Raw genomic sequence first — 13,754 nt, 5'->3', positions numbered from 1 at the left:
GCCGCTGGAAGGGTCACTGTTGAGAAGAAAGACCCGCCGCCGCTTAGGGGCCCGGAGCCAAGCGTCCCTGGTTACGACTGGGTAAAATGCGAGGTGGCTGAGGTTCAGAGCACTTTTCAATCTTTTCTCGAAGTAAATGCGTTTCGGAGGACGCATAGGGTTTGCGATTCTTCCATCTCCCATATGATTCGGCTTGAGCCTTGTCAGGCCGATGAGGGTGTGTATATGGGGAGGTCTACTGATCCCCCCCATTTCTATATGTACCAATGCTTTTTTAGGGATCTAGGTGTCTGTCTTCCCTTCACTCAGTTCGAGTGTGATTTTTTGAATTTTATCAACTCGGCTCCTTGCCAGTTGCATCCCAATAGTTGGGGTTTTTTGAGGGCTTTTCAGGTCCTGTGTACAGTTTTGGGGATAGAGGTGTCTCTTCGCGTCTTTCTTCATTTTTACCAGTTGAAGATAGGCGCTCCGCCTTATGGCATTTTGTCTTTGAGTGGGAGTAGGGATGGGGGTTTGTTTACTCCCTACTCCCAATCGTATAAGAATTTCAAGCAAGAGTTTTTTCGGGTCGCCCTTGTGGGTGTTGACCCTTTGGAAGACAAGGTGTTCTACTTCGGTGGTCTACCGAGGTTTCCTTTTTATTGGTGTCCCAAACCGTCTAGGTTTCACAGTTTGGGTGACCTGAAGGTGACGGCCCCGGAGGGGCCTAGAGAGTGAGTATTGCGCGTTTTAGTAGATTGCTAGGGCTTGTGTAGTTGCCTTTTACTGATGTGTTTCTGTTTCTTGTCTTCAGGCATTATGGGAAAGAACTTGTGGCGTGAGCTTAAGCACCGCTACAATATTATTGAGCTCGAGATTCCCGAGCTCCTAGAGGAGGATGCCGCCCCCCTGAAGACACACCGAAAAAGGAAAAGGGGGGAGAAAGAGGTCGGGGGGACCTCCGCCCCTCACGATGCCGAGGAGGCAACCGCTAGGGTTGTAGACGCGGTGGATCTCACCGAGAGTCCTCCAGCCAAGGAGGCTCCCCCATTAGTTATGGGGGAGGCGGCTCAAAGTGTCGGGCCTGCTGTGCCAGCCGCCGAGGTAGGTGGCCAGGCTGCTGAGCAAGTTGCTCGAGTGGCCGACGTGGTGAGTATCTTGTTTCTTGGGTTTTTCGATTGCCTACTATTATACTTTCTGGTTGCTTGACCTGGGGTCATTTTTTGCAGGTAGGAAATGCCGTCGGGGCGGCGACGCGGGCTGCTGGGGAGGTTCCAGCCACCGAGCAAGTTATTCATGTTGTTGAGGTAGGTAGTGTTTGTCTATTGGTTTCTATGGTTTCCCGTATGTTGCCTTGTTTTTCTTTGACATGGGACTGGTTTTTGCAGGTGAGGTCGGAGGTTCCTGATGTGGACTTTCCGGATGCTGAGCAGGGAGCGTCGGCCTCTGCTGCAGCTTCGGCACCGCCGGCGGGCTCGTCGTAGGGGCTTCCCCGGACCCAGTACCTATCTCACCGCTTCGGGAAGGGTATTGACAAGGTGAGGTTGGACCATGTGAGCGCCTCCGCCGACATGGATTCGTTGTGGAGCGCGGGGGTAACCGCGGAGAGGTTCTTCCCTCAGGGTTCGCTGAGCTCCGAGGATCGGGGATTGATTGACGGGGTCGGTCTTGAGGACAGTTTTGATGCTGCCCAGGTCATGCTGTAGAGAGTTATGGGCATCATGAGCCATTGGAAGCCTAAGTGGGGCCAGCTGCGAGAGGACTTGGCCAAGCAGCAAGAGGATCTGGTCAAGTTGAGGGGTCGACTTCAACCTTGGAAGGAGGCGAACAAGATCCTGAGGGAGGATAATAAAGCCCTTAGCGCAGCTCTTGATGAGGCAAAACAGCGGGAGGTCGAGCTCCGATCTACGTGTGGTGACCTCGCACGGGTGCAGAAGTCTCTCGAGATTGCCTTGCGCTTGAATGAGAACTATGCCTCTCAGGTGGGCGAGCTGCAGGGGCTTGTCGCCTTTTCGCGGGGGTCGCGCCCGCTCTCTGGAGGACGAGGTGACATCTTCCCGTGACCAGATGCGGGCTTTGGAGGATGTTGTGACCTCTCTTAAAGGAAATTTGGCGGCGGCGGCTGAGGAGCGCCTCCGTAACGAGGTCGTTCTTGGTGGCCGGGAGGACAAGATAGCCTCCTTGAGGGCGGAGCTTGCGGAGCTGGCAGCGGGGAAGGCGGCCGTGGAGGGGAGGCTCGCGGAGGTCGAACGCTCCGTCGTGGCAGAGCACAAGAGAGGTTTTCAGAAGGCTACCCGTCAGGCACGGCTTCTTGCTCCCGGGTTTGACTTCTCCTCCTTGCATGTGGAGAAGGTGGTCCGCTTTAGGAGGCTGGTTCAGGAGGACGATGTCAACGATAGTTCTAGCGAGAATGCCTCCGCCTAGGCTGCCTTTGTAATAGCTTAGTTGTTTTTTGTTTCTTTTTCTCGAATTTATGTATTGCACCTTGAGAACTTGTCTTAAATGATATATGTGTTTTTTCTTCGCTTGCGACTGCGTCTGATTTTTTGACACTTGCGCGTTCTAAGACCTATGTCTGATGTCCATGGTGTGCTTTAGACTTGGTCTAGGTTTTTTGTTGAGTGATCCGTGGTGAGAGTTCGGACTCGTTGTTAGGTTGATATGTTAGGCTTTGTATCCGATCTTAGGTGAGGGTGTCGGAGTTCGAATCTGACCTCATCTTTGAGGGAAACGATCGAGCTGCGCTCGTTCTTGATTCCCTTTGTGTACGTATTTTGATGTCTGTTGTATGCGTTCTCTGAAATTTTCATGAGGGTTCAGATTTGATCTTAATGACACGAGGTTCGGACTCGGCCTTAGGTTTTTGTGGAGGTTCGAGTTTGACCTTCAATCTGGGTGAAGCCAATGAATTGAGGTTCGAATTTGATCTTGACACTGATGAAGTGATTTTAGTTAGGGCTCGTACTCGGCCTTAACTTGCACACCTGGGGTTCGTACTCGACCTCCAATTTGAGTGAAATGATTGAGCTAAGGTTCGAAGTCGTCCTCAGCTTTGAGTAAAGTGATTTAGTTGAGGTTCAGACTCGCCCCGTAACGAGAGCGTCGGGGTTCATGTTTTGACTTCGGATGCCGAGGCTTGTATCAGACCTCAGTTGATGAGGCTCGTACTCGATCTCCGATTTAGATGAATTGAAATTATCGAGATTCAGCCCTGACCTTGAGTGAAGGTATTGGGGTCTGTTTTTGGCCTTGTGCTTTTGTTATGTAGCTCATTTTGATCGTGTCGAGATTCGGATTCGACTTTAGTTTTCGCTAAGCGACACGTTGCGAGAGTTCGACTCGTTGCTGGGTTAAATTTTGTGTCCGATCTTGCAGTATTGTTTCGAATATGCGTGGTGAGGTTCAGACTTGACCCCGGATAATCATTTTTAAGGTTCGTGCTCGACCTTAATTTGAGATAAACGATGGGATGAAGGTTCGAATTCGACCATTAAGTGAGAATATCGAGGTTCGTGCTTGACCCCGAATTTACGTGTTTGAGGTTCGTACTCGACCTCACTTTGAAATAAACGACATAATTAAGGTACCTTTAAGTGAGAATATCGAGGTTCGTACTCGACCTTACTTTGAAATGAACGACGTAATTAAGGTTCGAATTCGACCTTTAAGTGAGAATATCGAGGTTCGTACTCGACCTTACTTTGAAATGAACGACGTAATTAAGGTTCGAATTCGACCTTTAAGTGAGAATATCGAGGTTCGTACTCGACCCCGGATTTACGTGTTTGAGGTTCGTACTCGACCTTACTTTGAAATAAATGACATAATTAAGGTTCGAATTCGACCTTTAATTGAGAATGTCAAGGTTCGTACTCGACCCCGGATTTACATGTTTGAGGTTCGTACTCGTCACTTTGAAATAAACGACATAATTAAGGTTCAAATTCGACCTTTGAGTAAGAATATTGAGGTTCGTACTCGACCTCACTTTGAAATAAACGACATAATTAAGGTTCGAATTCGACCTTTAATTGAGAATATCGAGGTTCGTACTCGACCCCGGATTTACATGTTTGAGGTTCGTACTCGACCTCACTTTGAAATAAACGACATAATTAAGGTTCGAATTCGACCTTTGAGTAAGAATATCGAGGTTCGTGCTCGACCTCACTTTGAAATAAACGACATAATTAAGGTTCGAATTTGACCTTTAATTGAGAATATCGAGGTTCGTACTCGACCCCGGATTTACATGTTTGAGGTTCGTACTCGACCTCACTTTGAAATAAACGACATAATTAAGGTTCGAATTCGACCTTTAATTGAGAATGTCGAGGTTCGTACTCGACCCCGGATTTACATGTTTGAGGTTCGTACTCGACCTCACTTTGAAATAAACAACATAATTAAGGTTCGAATTCGACCTTTGAGTAAGAATATCGAGGTTCGTACTCGACCTCACTTTGGAATAAATGACGTAATTAAGGTTCAAATTCGACCTTTAATTGAGAATATCGAGGTTCGTACTCGACCCCGGATTTACATGTTTGAGGTTCGTACTCAACCTCACTTTGAAATAAACGACATAATTAAGGTTCGAATTCGACCTTTGAGTAAGGATATCGAGTTTCGTACTTGACCTCATTTTGAAATAAATGACATAGTTGGGTTTGAATTCGACCTTTGACGAGAGTACCGGGTTTCGTACTCGACCCCGAATTTTTAGGAATTCGACCTTTGACGAGAGTACCTAGTTTCGTACTCAACCTCGGATTTTTAGGGAGGTTCGGACTCGACCTCGGATAATCGCGAAAGAGGCTAGTTCAATTTTGATTTTTACGAAAGCAATAGGTAAGGAAATGGATTGAGCAAAACTTATAATTTTATTGATTGTTTTTGTGTGCCTTGTTAAAAACCCTCTTAGTCTGGGACTGAGGCGGGAAAAGAGTGCACAACTTTGTTCGTACATTAAAGAAGAACGGAATCTAGTGGGTTACGGTGGGGGAATCCCCCTTGCTCTCTATGCCGGACGAGGAAATCCTTAGACTTTCGGCGTAGCATTGCCGAGCTGTCTTCTAATTTGCTTTGACAGAGATGATCTTGCCGTCGCTCCCTGGGAATTTCATGATGAGGTGCGGAGTGGATACCACCGCGCCGAGATGATTCAGGGTCGGCCTCCCGGTGATGATGTTGTAGGAGGTGTTGGCTTCCACTAGGAGGTATCGAACCAAGATCCTCCTTGCATCTAGGGGTACTTCGAAGGTTGTCAGCAGGTCCACGTATCCGCGGGTGTGAACCCGTTTGCCTGCAAAGCTGACTAGGTGCTCTATGTGTGGTTGGATGAGAGAATGAGGGACGTCTAGCCTGAGGAACGTTGGCCAGTACAGGACGTCGGCCAAGCTTCCTTGGTCGATGAGTGTCTTTTGTACTTCCCAGTTGGCGACCTCCACTACGATGACCATGGGATCATGTTGGTTAGGGCTAATGCCTACATAGTCCTCGTCGGAAAAAGAGATCAGCGGCGAGCTCTTGTACGAGATCGAAGCGGTAGAGTGGGCGCAGTTGATACTTCGAAGGTGCCTTTTCCAGGCTGAGCTGCTGGCGCCTCCTCCAGCGAAGCCGCCTGCAATTGTGTTGATTACTCCCCGCAAGGGGGCTGATTCTGTCTCCTGACTTATTTTGGCCTGAACTGCGCCACTAGCATGTTGCTGGGACCCTATGGGTAGTTTTGTGCGAGCTCCTGACCCGCGGCCTCTTCCTCGTCCCCGGCCTCCAGAGCCACCTCGGTGACTTTGCTTTCGTTGGACGTACTGGCCAAGGTGGCCTGCCTGGATGAGTTCTTCGATGCGATCCCGGAGCGTGCAACATTCCTCCGTGGTGTGGCCATAGTTCCTGTGGTACCGACAGTGCTTGGACTTGTCGGCGCTGTTGGGCGTGTGGCCGGGTGGCGGAAGGGCTAGTAGGTTATTGTTGTTGGCTTCTTCCAGGATGTGGACTCTCGGGGCGTTCAGGGGAGTGTAGAAGTCATACCTCCCGCCTCTATTTGCTCTGGCTGACTTCTTGAATTGGGTGTCATTATTGACTTTTACCTTGTCTTTGTGGCCCTGTTCTGGTTTCATGGGACCTTTTCCGCGAACCTGGTCACGGAAGGCCGCGTGCTCTTCCATCTGGATGTAGCCGGCGGCGCGGGCGCGCAGTTCGTCCATATCGCGGGAGGCGTCACGACATAGGCTGTCAACGAATGACCCGGGTTTGAGTGCCATGAGCATGGCGTTCAGGGTGACCTCGGGGTTCAAGTTCCAGATTCTCACCGAGATGCTGGAAAAGCGTTCCATGAAAGCTCGCAGAGGTTCGTCGTCGTTCTGCCTGAGGTTGGCCAAGGCGGGCGAGGTTGTATGGTGAGGTCGGCTGGTGGTGTACTGTGCCATGAATCGCCGTACTAGGGTGCCAAAACTGTCGATGGATCCGGCGGGTAGTTGGGTGTACCAATGAAGCGCAGGTCCCTTGAGCTAGGTCGGAAAAACCCTACACAATATAGCGTCACTGTTAGTGTAGAGGTTTACCTGGGTTGTATATGAGTCGATGTGCTCATCGGGGTCCGTTGTGCCGTCGTAGCGGTCGAGGTGGAGGGGCTTCCACCCGTGGGGCAATGGGGTCTCCATGATGTCGTCCACAAAAGGATGACGGCGGAAAGGTTCTTGGCCCTCGGAGACATGAGTGGGGGCTCTGCTGGTACCCTGCCCTGATTTGTGCGTCGATGCGCGAGATCAGTGCGTGGCAGGCCGTGAAGTTGGTGCCTTGGTCGTCGCCCGGGATTGGGAGGCTGAATGTGCCTCTTCCTCATGAGTGTCGCTCTCGTGTGGAGGTTGATCGGAGTGGTGTCGAGGGAGCTGGGCGCGAATGCGCTCATTCTCGGCACGTAACGCTGCGAGTTCTGCTTCATTAGCGGTCCGCATCGCGGCAAGGTCGTTTTCGTGCTGGGTGCACATATTTTGAAGGTCGGCGTCGTGCTGTTGTCGCATCTGCTCGACTTGGTCGATCAGCCGCCTTAGGGTTGCAGCGTTGCTGTCCATGGTGATTGAGTGGCTCGCATCGTCTGTCGCTCGTCTGATATGGCTTCTAGTAGAAACCATGCAGGTGGCCGATAAGAGCTGTCTTGATCGGCCCCACGGTGGGCGCCAAATGTTCTTACCGGATTTTGGTCGTAGAGGTGATCCGTCCAGTAAGATCGGTGAGCCTCCTTTGCTGATGTGTAGGTGCTCCAAGATGGGGGAGGTACCTGCAAAAGAGACTCCGATGCCAAAGTTAGGGTTTGTATGAATAATAGTCTTGTATATATAATGCACGTACCTTGGAGTAGTTTAGGTTTTCCTTTGGCTTTGGGCCTGAGATAAGATATGTTATGATATTATATAATAATAATATGATTGAGTTGGGGAGCCCGTCTAGGACAGGATCCCAGGGATTCAGTTGCGATTTACTCAAATGTCGGGCTGATGTCGTCCAACTCGCGTTCGAGGTTGCCTTGCGTTGCCAATCCGGGTTGGGAGCCCGGATTCGAAGTACGATAGTACAATACTTAAATTAATGTTTCAGGTCTTTCAAGATCCATCTCCATTGCTTGAAGATGAGATCATCAAGATAAGAGAACAATGGACATCTTTTTTTCTTCAAAGTATATAATAGTTAGATTTTTAATTAAGTTTAGTTAGTTAGATATTATGTTTCTAGTTTGACAGTTAGTTAGTTTAGTTAGTTAGATAGCATTGACAAACATATGTTTTATAGCTTTTTTAGGATAATAGGATTTTATAATTTGAATTTCTATTCTGGACTGTCTGGTTTAAGTTTGATTATATATGCAGGTGTTGAGTATATCAAAAATTAAAAACGTTTTTGAAAAAAAAAACCCTAGAATTTACGTCGAATAAGATCATGTCCGACGTAAATTTACGTCAGGCCTTGCATTGACCGACGTAAATTTACGTCGGACATGGTATTATCCGACATAAATTTTGGCGTGTTTTATGCCCCTTTTTACATCAGGCTATCTAAATATCTGACATAAATCGTTGACTGTCAAAGCCGACATAAATTTACGTCTCCCATGTCGGCTTCATTTATGACGTAAAAAACTTCAAATACTTGACATAAAAATAGTGATATTTAATTAGGAAGAAAAAAACAAAAAAGTGATATGCACAAACGGTCAATTACACAGCTAAGTCTCTCCAATATTGGTAATGGCTGCATTTACTTAGGCTTCAAGTATCCTGAATCAACGGTCCTAAATTCTTCCATTCATCAAAGGTCGTGGGTGGCTCACTTTCATCCTTTTTCCACTGTTTCAACGGTAACTTTTCGTTCACTTTTGGAGCCTACTTTCTGCTCACTTTAAGCCATGTTTGTGTTTCCTAGAAATCTTTCCCAAATTGACACAAACCGATAACCATGCAATAAATAAACGAATCAATAAATAGATAAGATTTAAATTCTTACAAAAAGTATATAAAAAAAAAACCCATAAAAATTATAAAATAAATCTCCCTACAAACTAACTATAGTAACATAAAACATAAAATATTAATGTTTATCACATAATCTGATCAGCAAACGAGGGAAGTCGCCGGAAAAAGTTAGCAGTGATAGACGGCATGTCGTTTCGGAATCTCGGGTGGCGCAGGTAATAGAACCCAGCGACCAACACAAAGCCCCTAAACGGCACCGCGTAGAAGAGCAACGACATAACCAAACACAGCACCGCGAATATCCCCGTGGCACGTGGGTCCCGCCAGCTGAAGAGCGCCTCCAGGCGCTCCCCCTGCGCCGCCACGTCACCCAGCAGCGTCTGCGCCCGCCCCGCAAGCGCCCGCACCCTGTCGTACCTGATCCGCACCACTTCCGCCGGCCGCGTCGTCGGAAACCCGTCCAACTCCTCGTCCAGCTCGTCCAGGCTCACCATGTCCACGTACGACATCCTCGGATCCATGTTCTGCGGCACCCTCTGTCGGTAACGAAACCTCAACAGTAAAATCAAGAACGCGTACATGAACACAGTGGGGAGCACTAGGTAGGGACAAAGAACTATAGCTGCAAGCAGCACGTGCACCAGAACGGTAGTGGGAGGGTGCACCCACGTGCGAATCCCGTCCACCCAAGGCAGCAGCGTCGCCGCACGTGACAAGCATCCCACCACTCTGAACCAGTTCGCCTTGCTCCGCCGCATGCTCCACACGTGCGTGTCGGAGTCCAGCATGAACTGAACCACTTCCTTCCCTAAGGCCGGTTCAGACCGGGCAAGCCTAGCTGTTACTATCCTCATAGCCGTTTGGCGTAAGATGTCTTGTTGGGCCGGGCCGAACGGGCGGACATAGTGCATTCTTGGTAGAATTGGGTTTGCATAGGCCTGCATTAGACTCAACCACGAGGAGCATGAAAATCTCACTGCAATCTCTATCTCTCCCATTCTCTTAGCGCCACCTGGCAGCAAAACGACTAAAGAGTACGAGTTTACGTAGACCCGGTTGGTGTCCAGTGTGGACAACCGCACACGAATTTTCCCCACTCTGCAATCTCTATTAGGGTTTCCATCTTCCCCCCGCTTGTATCTTCCGTTATCAAACACTCCAATGGTGAGCACAGTGCAAGGATCGTAAACATCCCACGTGTATTGTTCGTTCCACCGCGGGTTGAACCGGTCCATGATGGTTCGGGTTCGGACCCACTTGGGTCCGTATTTGGCCACCACGTAAGCGTCAGTGGTGCCACGTGTCCCGTCCTTGGTCTTCACCGGGAGAAGGTTGGTCGCGCCGCGAATACCAACCTCGAGCAAACCAATTGGTGGCTTCGTGAGTTGCTTGGCGGAGGCCCGAACGTCGCTGGTCACGTGAGCGGCTTCGTCTATCACGTGATATCCTCCCTCCAGGCAAACTCGAACGTGGATCCTACCTGTGTAAGAACGGCTCTCGTCTTCGCTGGATAAGTTGAACCACCTTGACTTTGCTTCCGTTCGATCGTCTGTTCTCCGCTCGATGGATGACACGTGGACCTTAGCCTGGCCCACATTTTTAGAATTTGACACGTCCTCCAATGATAAAACCAAAAACGGCTCAAACGGCTCGGCTGCTACGAACACGAGGTCCTCGTTCCACGTTGGGTTAGCCAAGCCGGGTGAGGTTCTTCCTGTTTTAAAAACCTGTGGGCCGAGCTGAGCCTTAACGTAAAGCTCCGGATTCCGAACCTTAGCCTCGGCTCCCGAACCTAGCTGCAAGTCTTGGGTTTGGATGACCGTTAGTCTCAGATACCAAAGCTTGGGAGAAAGATACACTTTAGCTCGGGTCTCCGGTATCAACCCGCCGGAATCCGACTGCCAAGCCTCCTGAAAAGCCTCATCGGCCTGAGTCCCGATCCAAACGGCGAGCATGACGTCATTTCCCGGCGAGTTTTCAGATTCCAAAGTGTACCACTGCGGAGCCAGAGGACTATCCGGTGGAACTCTCTTAGGCACTTCCTGCAGGTCAAACGACACCGTTCCAAGACAACTCTCGCTTTTCTCGTCCCCTTCTTTTACCTCCTCTGACCAAACGGAAACCTCCAACGACGTCGAATTCAGGCCCTCTTTATCGAAGGCGAAAACCTGATCCCAGTCTTTGCCTTCACTCTCGCTTTTGGTCTTCACACTGTGAGTCCCAATCACAAGCTTCGAGTAAACGGTCGAACCGGTGTCCGCTTTCGCTCGCTTCGCCTTCACCACACGAACGTATAAAAACGGCATGCGATCCACGAGGTCGTAAGCGCTGCGGCTACGATCGCCGCTCAGAGAACGCAGTTCGTGATCGCTTACGTTCAGATCCGCACGCTTTTGCACTTCGCCGTGCTTCTCCTTCAACACCTTCGGCCTCTCCGTCTGCGCAACCGGTGGATTCTCCACCTCCGGCGGAGGCGGCGCCGCCTCCGCCGCAGCCTCCTCCTTCGGTTTTTCTTCTTCTTTAGATTCTTCTTTAGGCTTTTCCTTGTCTTCTTTCTTTTCCTCTGCCTTAGCCTTATCTTCTTCAACCGGATTCTCCGGTTGCTTCTCCTCCGCCGACGGCGCTGGCTCCGCTTTCTCCTCTGCGGCGTTCTCTGTTTCCGGGTGATCTTCGTCGACGAACCACACCTTGAGACCGAGCTCTCCTTTGATCTGAGAGAAGACGCTCCTCTTCTCTAACGGATAAAACACAACCGCTTCTGAACCTGACTTCACAAACATGCTTCCGGATATTTTAACTTTTCCGAGAAAAGTGCTTCGTTTCCCTGCCTTCTTATCGTTGTAGAGATTCACCTCGAGCGTCTCCGAAGCCATGGAGTCTCTATCGTGGACCACGAACTCGAGCGTCTCGTCCCATTGAGGATTGAGATCTCTGGATTTGGTCTTGGTTCGCCGCCGCTGGCCGTCGAAATCCACGATCGCGTAAGCGCTCGCGGTTCCTTGGCCGTCCTTGGGCATGAGGTTCTTCGCATTGCAAACCTCCACCATCAGCTTCCTTCCAGAACCTTCCGCCATCGGTGAGTCTCGCGAGAGAAAGGAGCAAAACAGAGGGAAACGGAGGGGCTTAGTGTTTATTTTCTTCTTTGTGCGTTAGTATCAGCGTTTTCTTTCTCTTATTCGTTAGGTTTGGTGGAACAGTGAAAATGAGTGTTACATGAGAGGCGGAGAGGGTTATAAAGCGAAGTCGAGGAGCGGGTACACGTAGGACAAGAGTGCCACGTGGCGGAATCTTGAGGAAAGAACGTGTGATAACTGAGAGAGAGTCAGCGTGCTGGGTGCTGCTGTGCGTGAGAGTGAATTACGAGTCGTTGCTATTCTATAACTTCTGTTTGGGTCTGGGCATTTCCGTAATATTAAGTGTGTAACTTCCTGAAGTTTCATGGTATAATTGTTTTCCTTCAGTTTTTTGACCGTCAAGAGTTAGTTAGTTTTTTTTTTTTGAAGAAGAAGTTTTACATCAGTTACTTTTATTTTTGACTCAGTTTTACTTCAATAACTCGTGTAAGGAAAATTCACATTAAAATACACCTTCATAGTCATGGTTAAACTCAACTAAACGTTGTAATTCCTGAAAAGTTGTGAATTTTTATAATAGTTATTTAAAAATTGTCTATAATTTATAACTATTATAATAGTGATATTCACTTTTTTTTTTAATATTCTTGGACCAATTTGTTATTTAATTAATATTATGAACTATATACCTATAATGAATATATGATTTATGATTTAATTCTATATAACAAAACTATTTCACTAATTATAAATAAAGTCTAATTTTAAAATGATTATATAATTTCATTTCTTATTTAACTTATTAATTAATCTCTTATTTATATTTTATTTTTTTGAAAAAATGGATTACTTCAATTATGCTGGTATAAAGATAATTTCTTATTGTTTAACCATTTAAAAATTATTAATACATATTTGTGTACTAAAATCAACTCTAATATTGGTTAAAGACAATCAAGTTTTATCATTATTTTATTTTATTGTGATCATGCTAAAAGCGTTGGAGATGAAAATGCTGTATGCATTTGGTGGAAAACATTCACCGGAGCAGGCACGCACTACTCATTTTTGTCCTTTTTATCTGCTTTTTATTTTTTGCTTTTCACTTTGTTAGTTTTCGTGTCATTCTTCTTGCATTACAAGTGCTGGCTGTAGTGCACCACTAGTGGTTCAAAGGCTGCTTCATGGTCATTTCAGCCTCGTTTTTTTTTTTCGAATAAATATGATAAGATTTTACTTTAGACTAATTTAATTTAATTAAAAGATTAATAAAATTTAAATAAAAATTATTTTTTAAAGATTAAATTTAGATACTATTTAATAATTCGACTATGAATTCAACATTAATTATATATATGTGCTTAGTTCCTTAGTTCATCTTGGTATTAACTGCAGTTAAATTAGATAAGAAAAGAGCCAACATAAGTAACCTCCAAAAATGTTGGGTAACTTGGTTAATTTTGGAGATTTTTATCACAGTACCACGTGCATGCTTGGTGTGTGAGTCAGCGAAATCAATCTCAGGATATTGTCTATAATTAAATAATAGTGTAGACAAAGATACTCATGAAACTCAGTTCCTCTATATGATTCTTTATTTGTTTGCATGTTTTATTTTATTTTTGGTTTTGCTCGCATTGCCTTGTTCATTGTTTTGATAATGATGATAAGAAGCCCACTTGCAGCAGCACTCAGCAAATGTGAACGTTGCTTTGTTTCTGTGTGTTGCATGATATATAGCTTTCTCGATGGGGCAATTAGTAGAAGAAAGCATTAAAGAAAGAAGTTCTGAAGCCATTAACCGCTATATTGTACGGCACTGACAAGATGCACGCCCTGCTATTTAATTAATTAGTACCATTTGGCTTAAATGGAGTTGCATGCTGAGTTTCAATTTAATGTTCAGCAGTGTTTAAGATGGATTTGGAAAATTGTGACCCCCTCATGCATGGTCACGTTATTATTAACGGTCGGATATAATCTAATGGCTAAGATAAAATGTATTTGTACTAGTAAAACCATTCGGCCACCTGGTTCGGCCATTTGGCCACTTGATGGCCGATACCCAATCAGCACCCAAATGGTCGAATCAGGTGGCCGATTGCCGTTCGGCCACCAAATGTCCATAGGTACAAGATTCTTACTAATAAGAGCTAAGAATTAGCCCGTAATCAAGGATTAAGAGCTAATCACACCAATAAGCCGATTAGAGGCATATTACCTAATCTGGTAA

At 47.0% G+C, this 13,754-nt stretch overlaps 2 protein-coding genes across 2 annotated transcripts; both read right to left on the bottom strand.

Annotated features, from left to right (window-relative positions):
- Nucleotides 1-5,054: 5,054 nt before the first annotated feature.
- On the bottom strand, nucleotides 5,055-6,098 carry LOC145954913 (uncharacterized). The gene has a single exon (XM_083069600.1). It carries the CDS (start codon nucleotides 6,096-6,098, stop codon nucleotides 5,055-5,057), a length of 1,044 nt encoding a protein of 347 aa, XP_082925726.1.
- Nucleotides 6,099-8,425: 2,327 nt separating this feature from the next.
- On the bottom strand, nucleotides 8,426-11,738 carry LOC109792291 (C2 calcium/lipid-binding plant phosphoribosyltransferase family protein). The gene has a single exon (XM_020351686.3). It carries the CDS (start codon nucleotides 11,519-11,521, stop codon nucleotides 8,573-8,575), a length of 2,949 nt encoding a protein of 982 aa, XP_020207275.1. The 5' UTR covers nucleotides 11,522-11,738; the 3' UTR covers nucleotides 8,426-8,572.
- Between the last annotated feature and the right edge of the window lie 2,016 nt (nucleotides 11,739-13,754).

The sequence above is a fragment of the Cajanus cajan genome, chromosome 1 (assembly GCF_000230855.2).
Source record: "Cajanus cajan strain Asha chromosome 1, NIPB_CcT2T_4, whole genome shotgun sequence".
In the NCBI taxonomy this organism is placed as follows: Eukaryota; Viridiplantae; Streptophyta; class Magnoliopsida; order Fabales; family Fabaceae; genus Cajanus; species Cajanus cajan.
The sequence above is the reverse complement of the archived record's forward strand: the minus strand, read 5'-3'. Positions and strand labels throughout refer to the sequence as shown.

Excerpts from the sequence above, each read along its gene's own strand:
- LOC145954913 (XM_083069600.1), bottom strand. The coding sequence starts at position 6,098 with ATGAAACCAGAACAGGGCCACAAAGACAAGGTAAAAGTCAATAATGAC.
- LOC109792291 (XM_020351686.3), bottom strand. The coding sequence starts at position 11,521 with ATGGCGGAAGGTTCTGGAAGGAAGCTGATGGTGGAGGTTTGCAATGCG.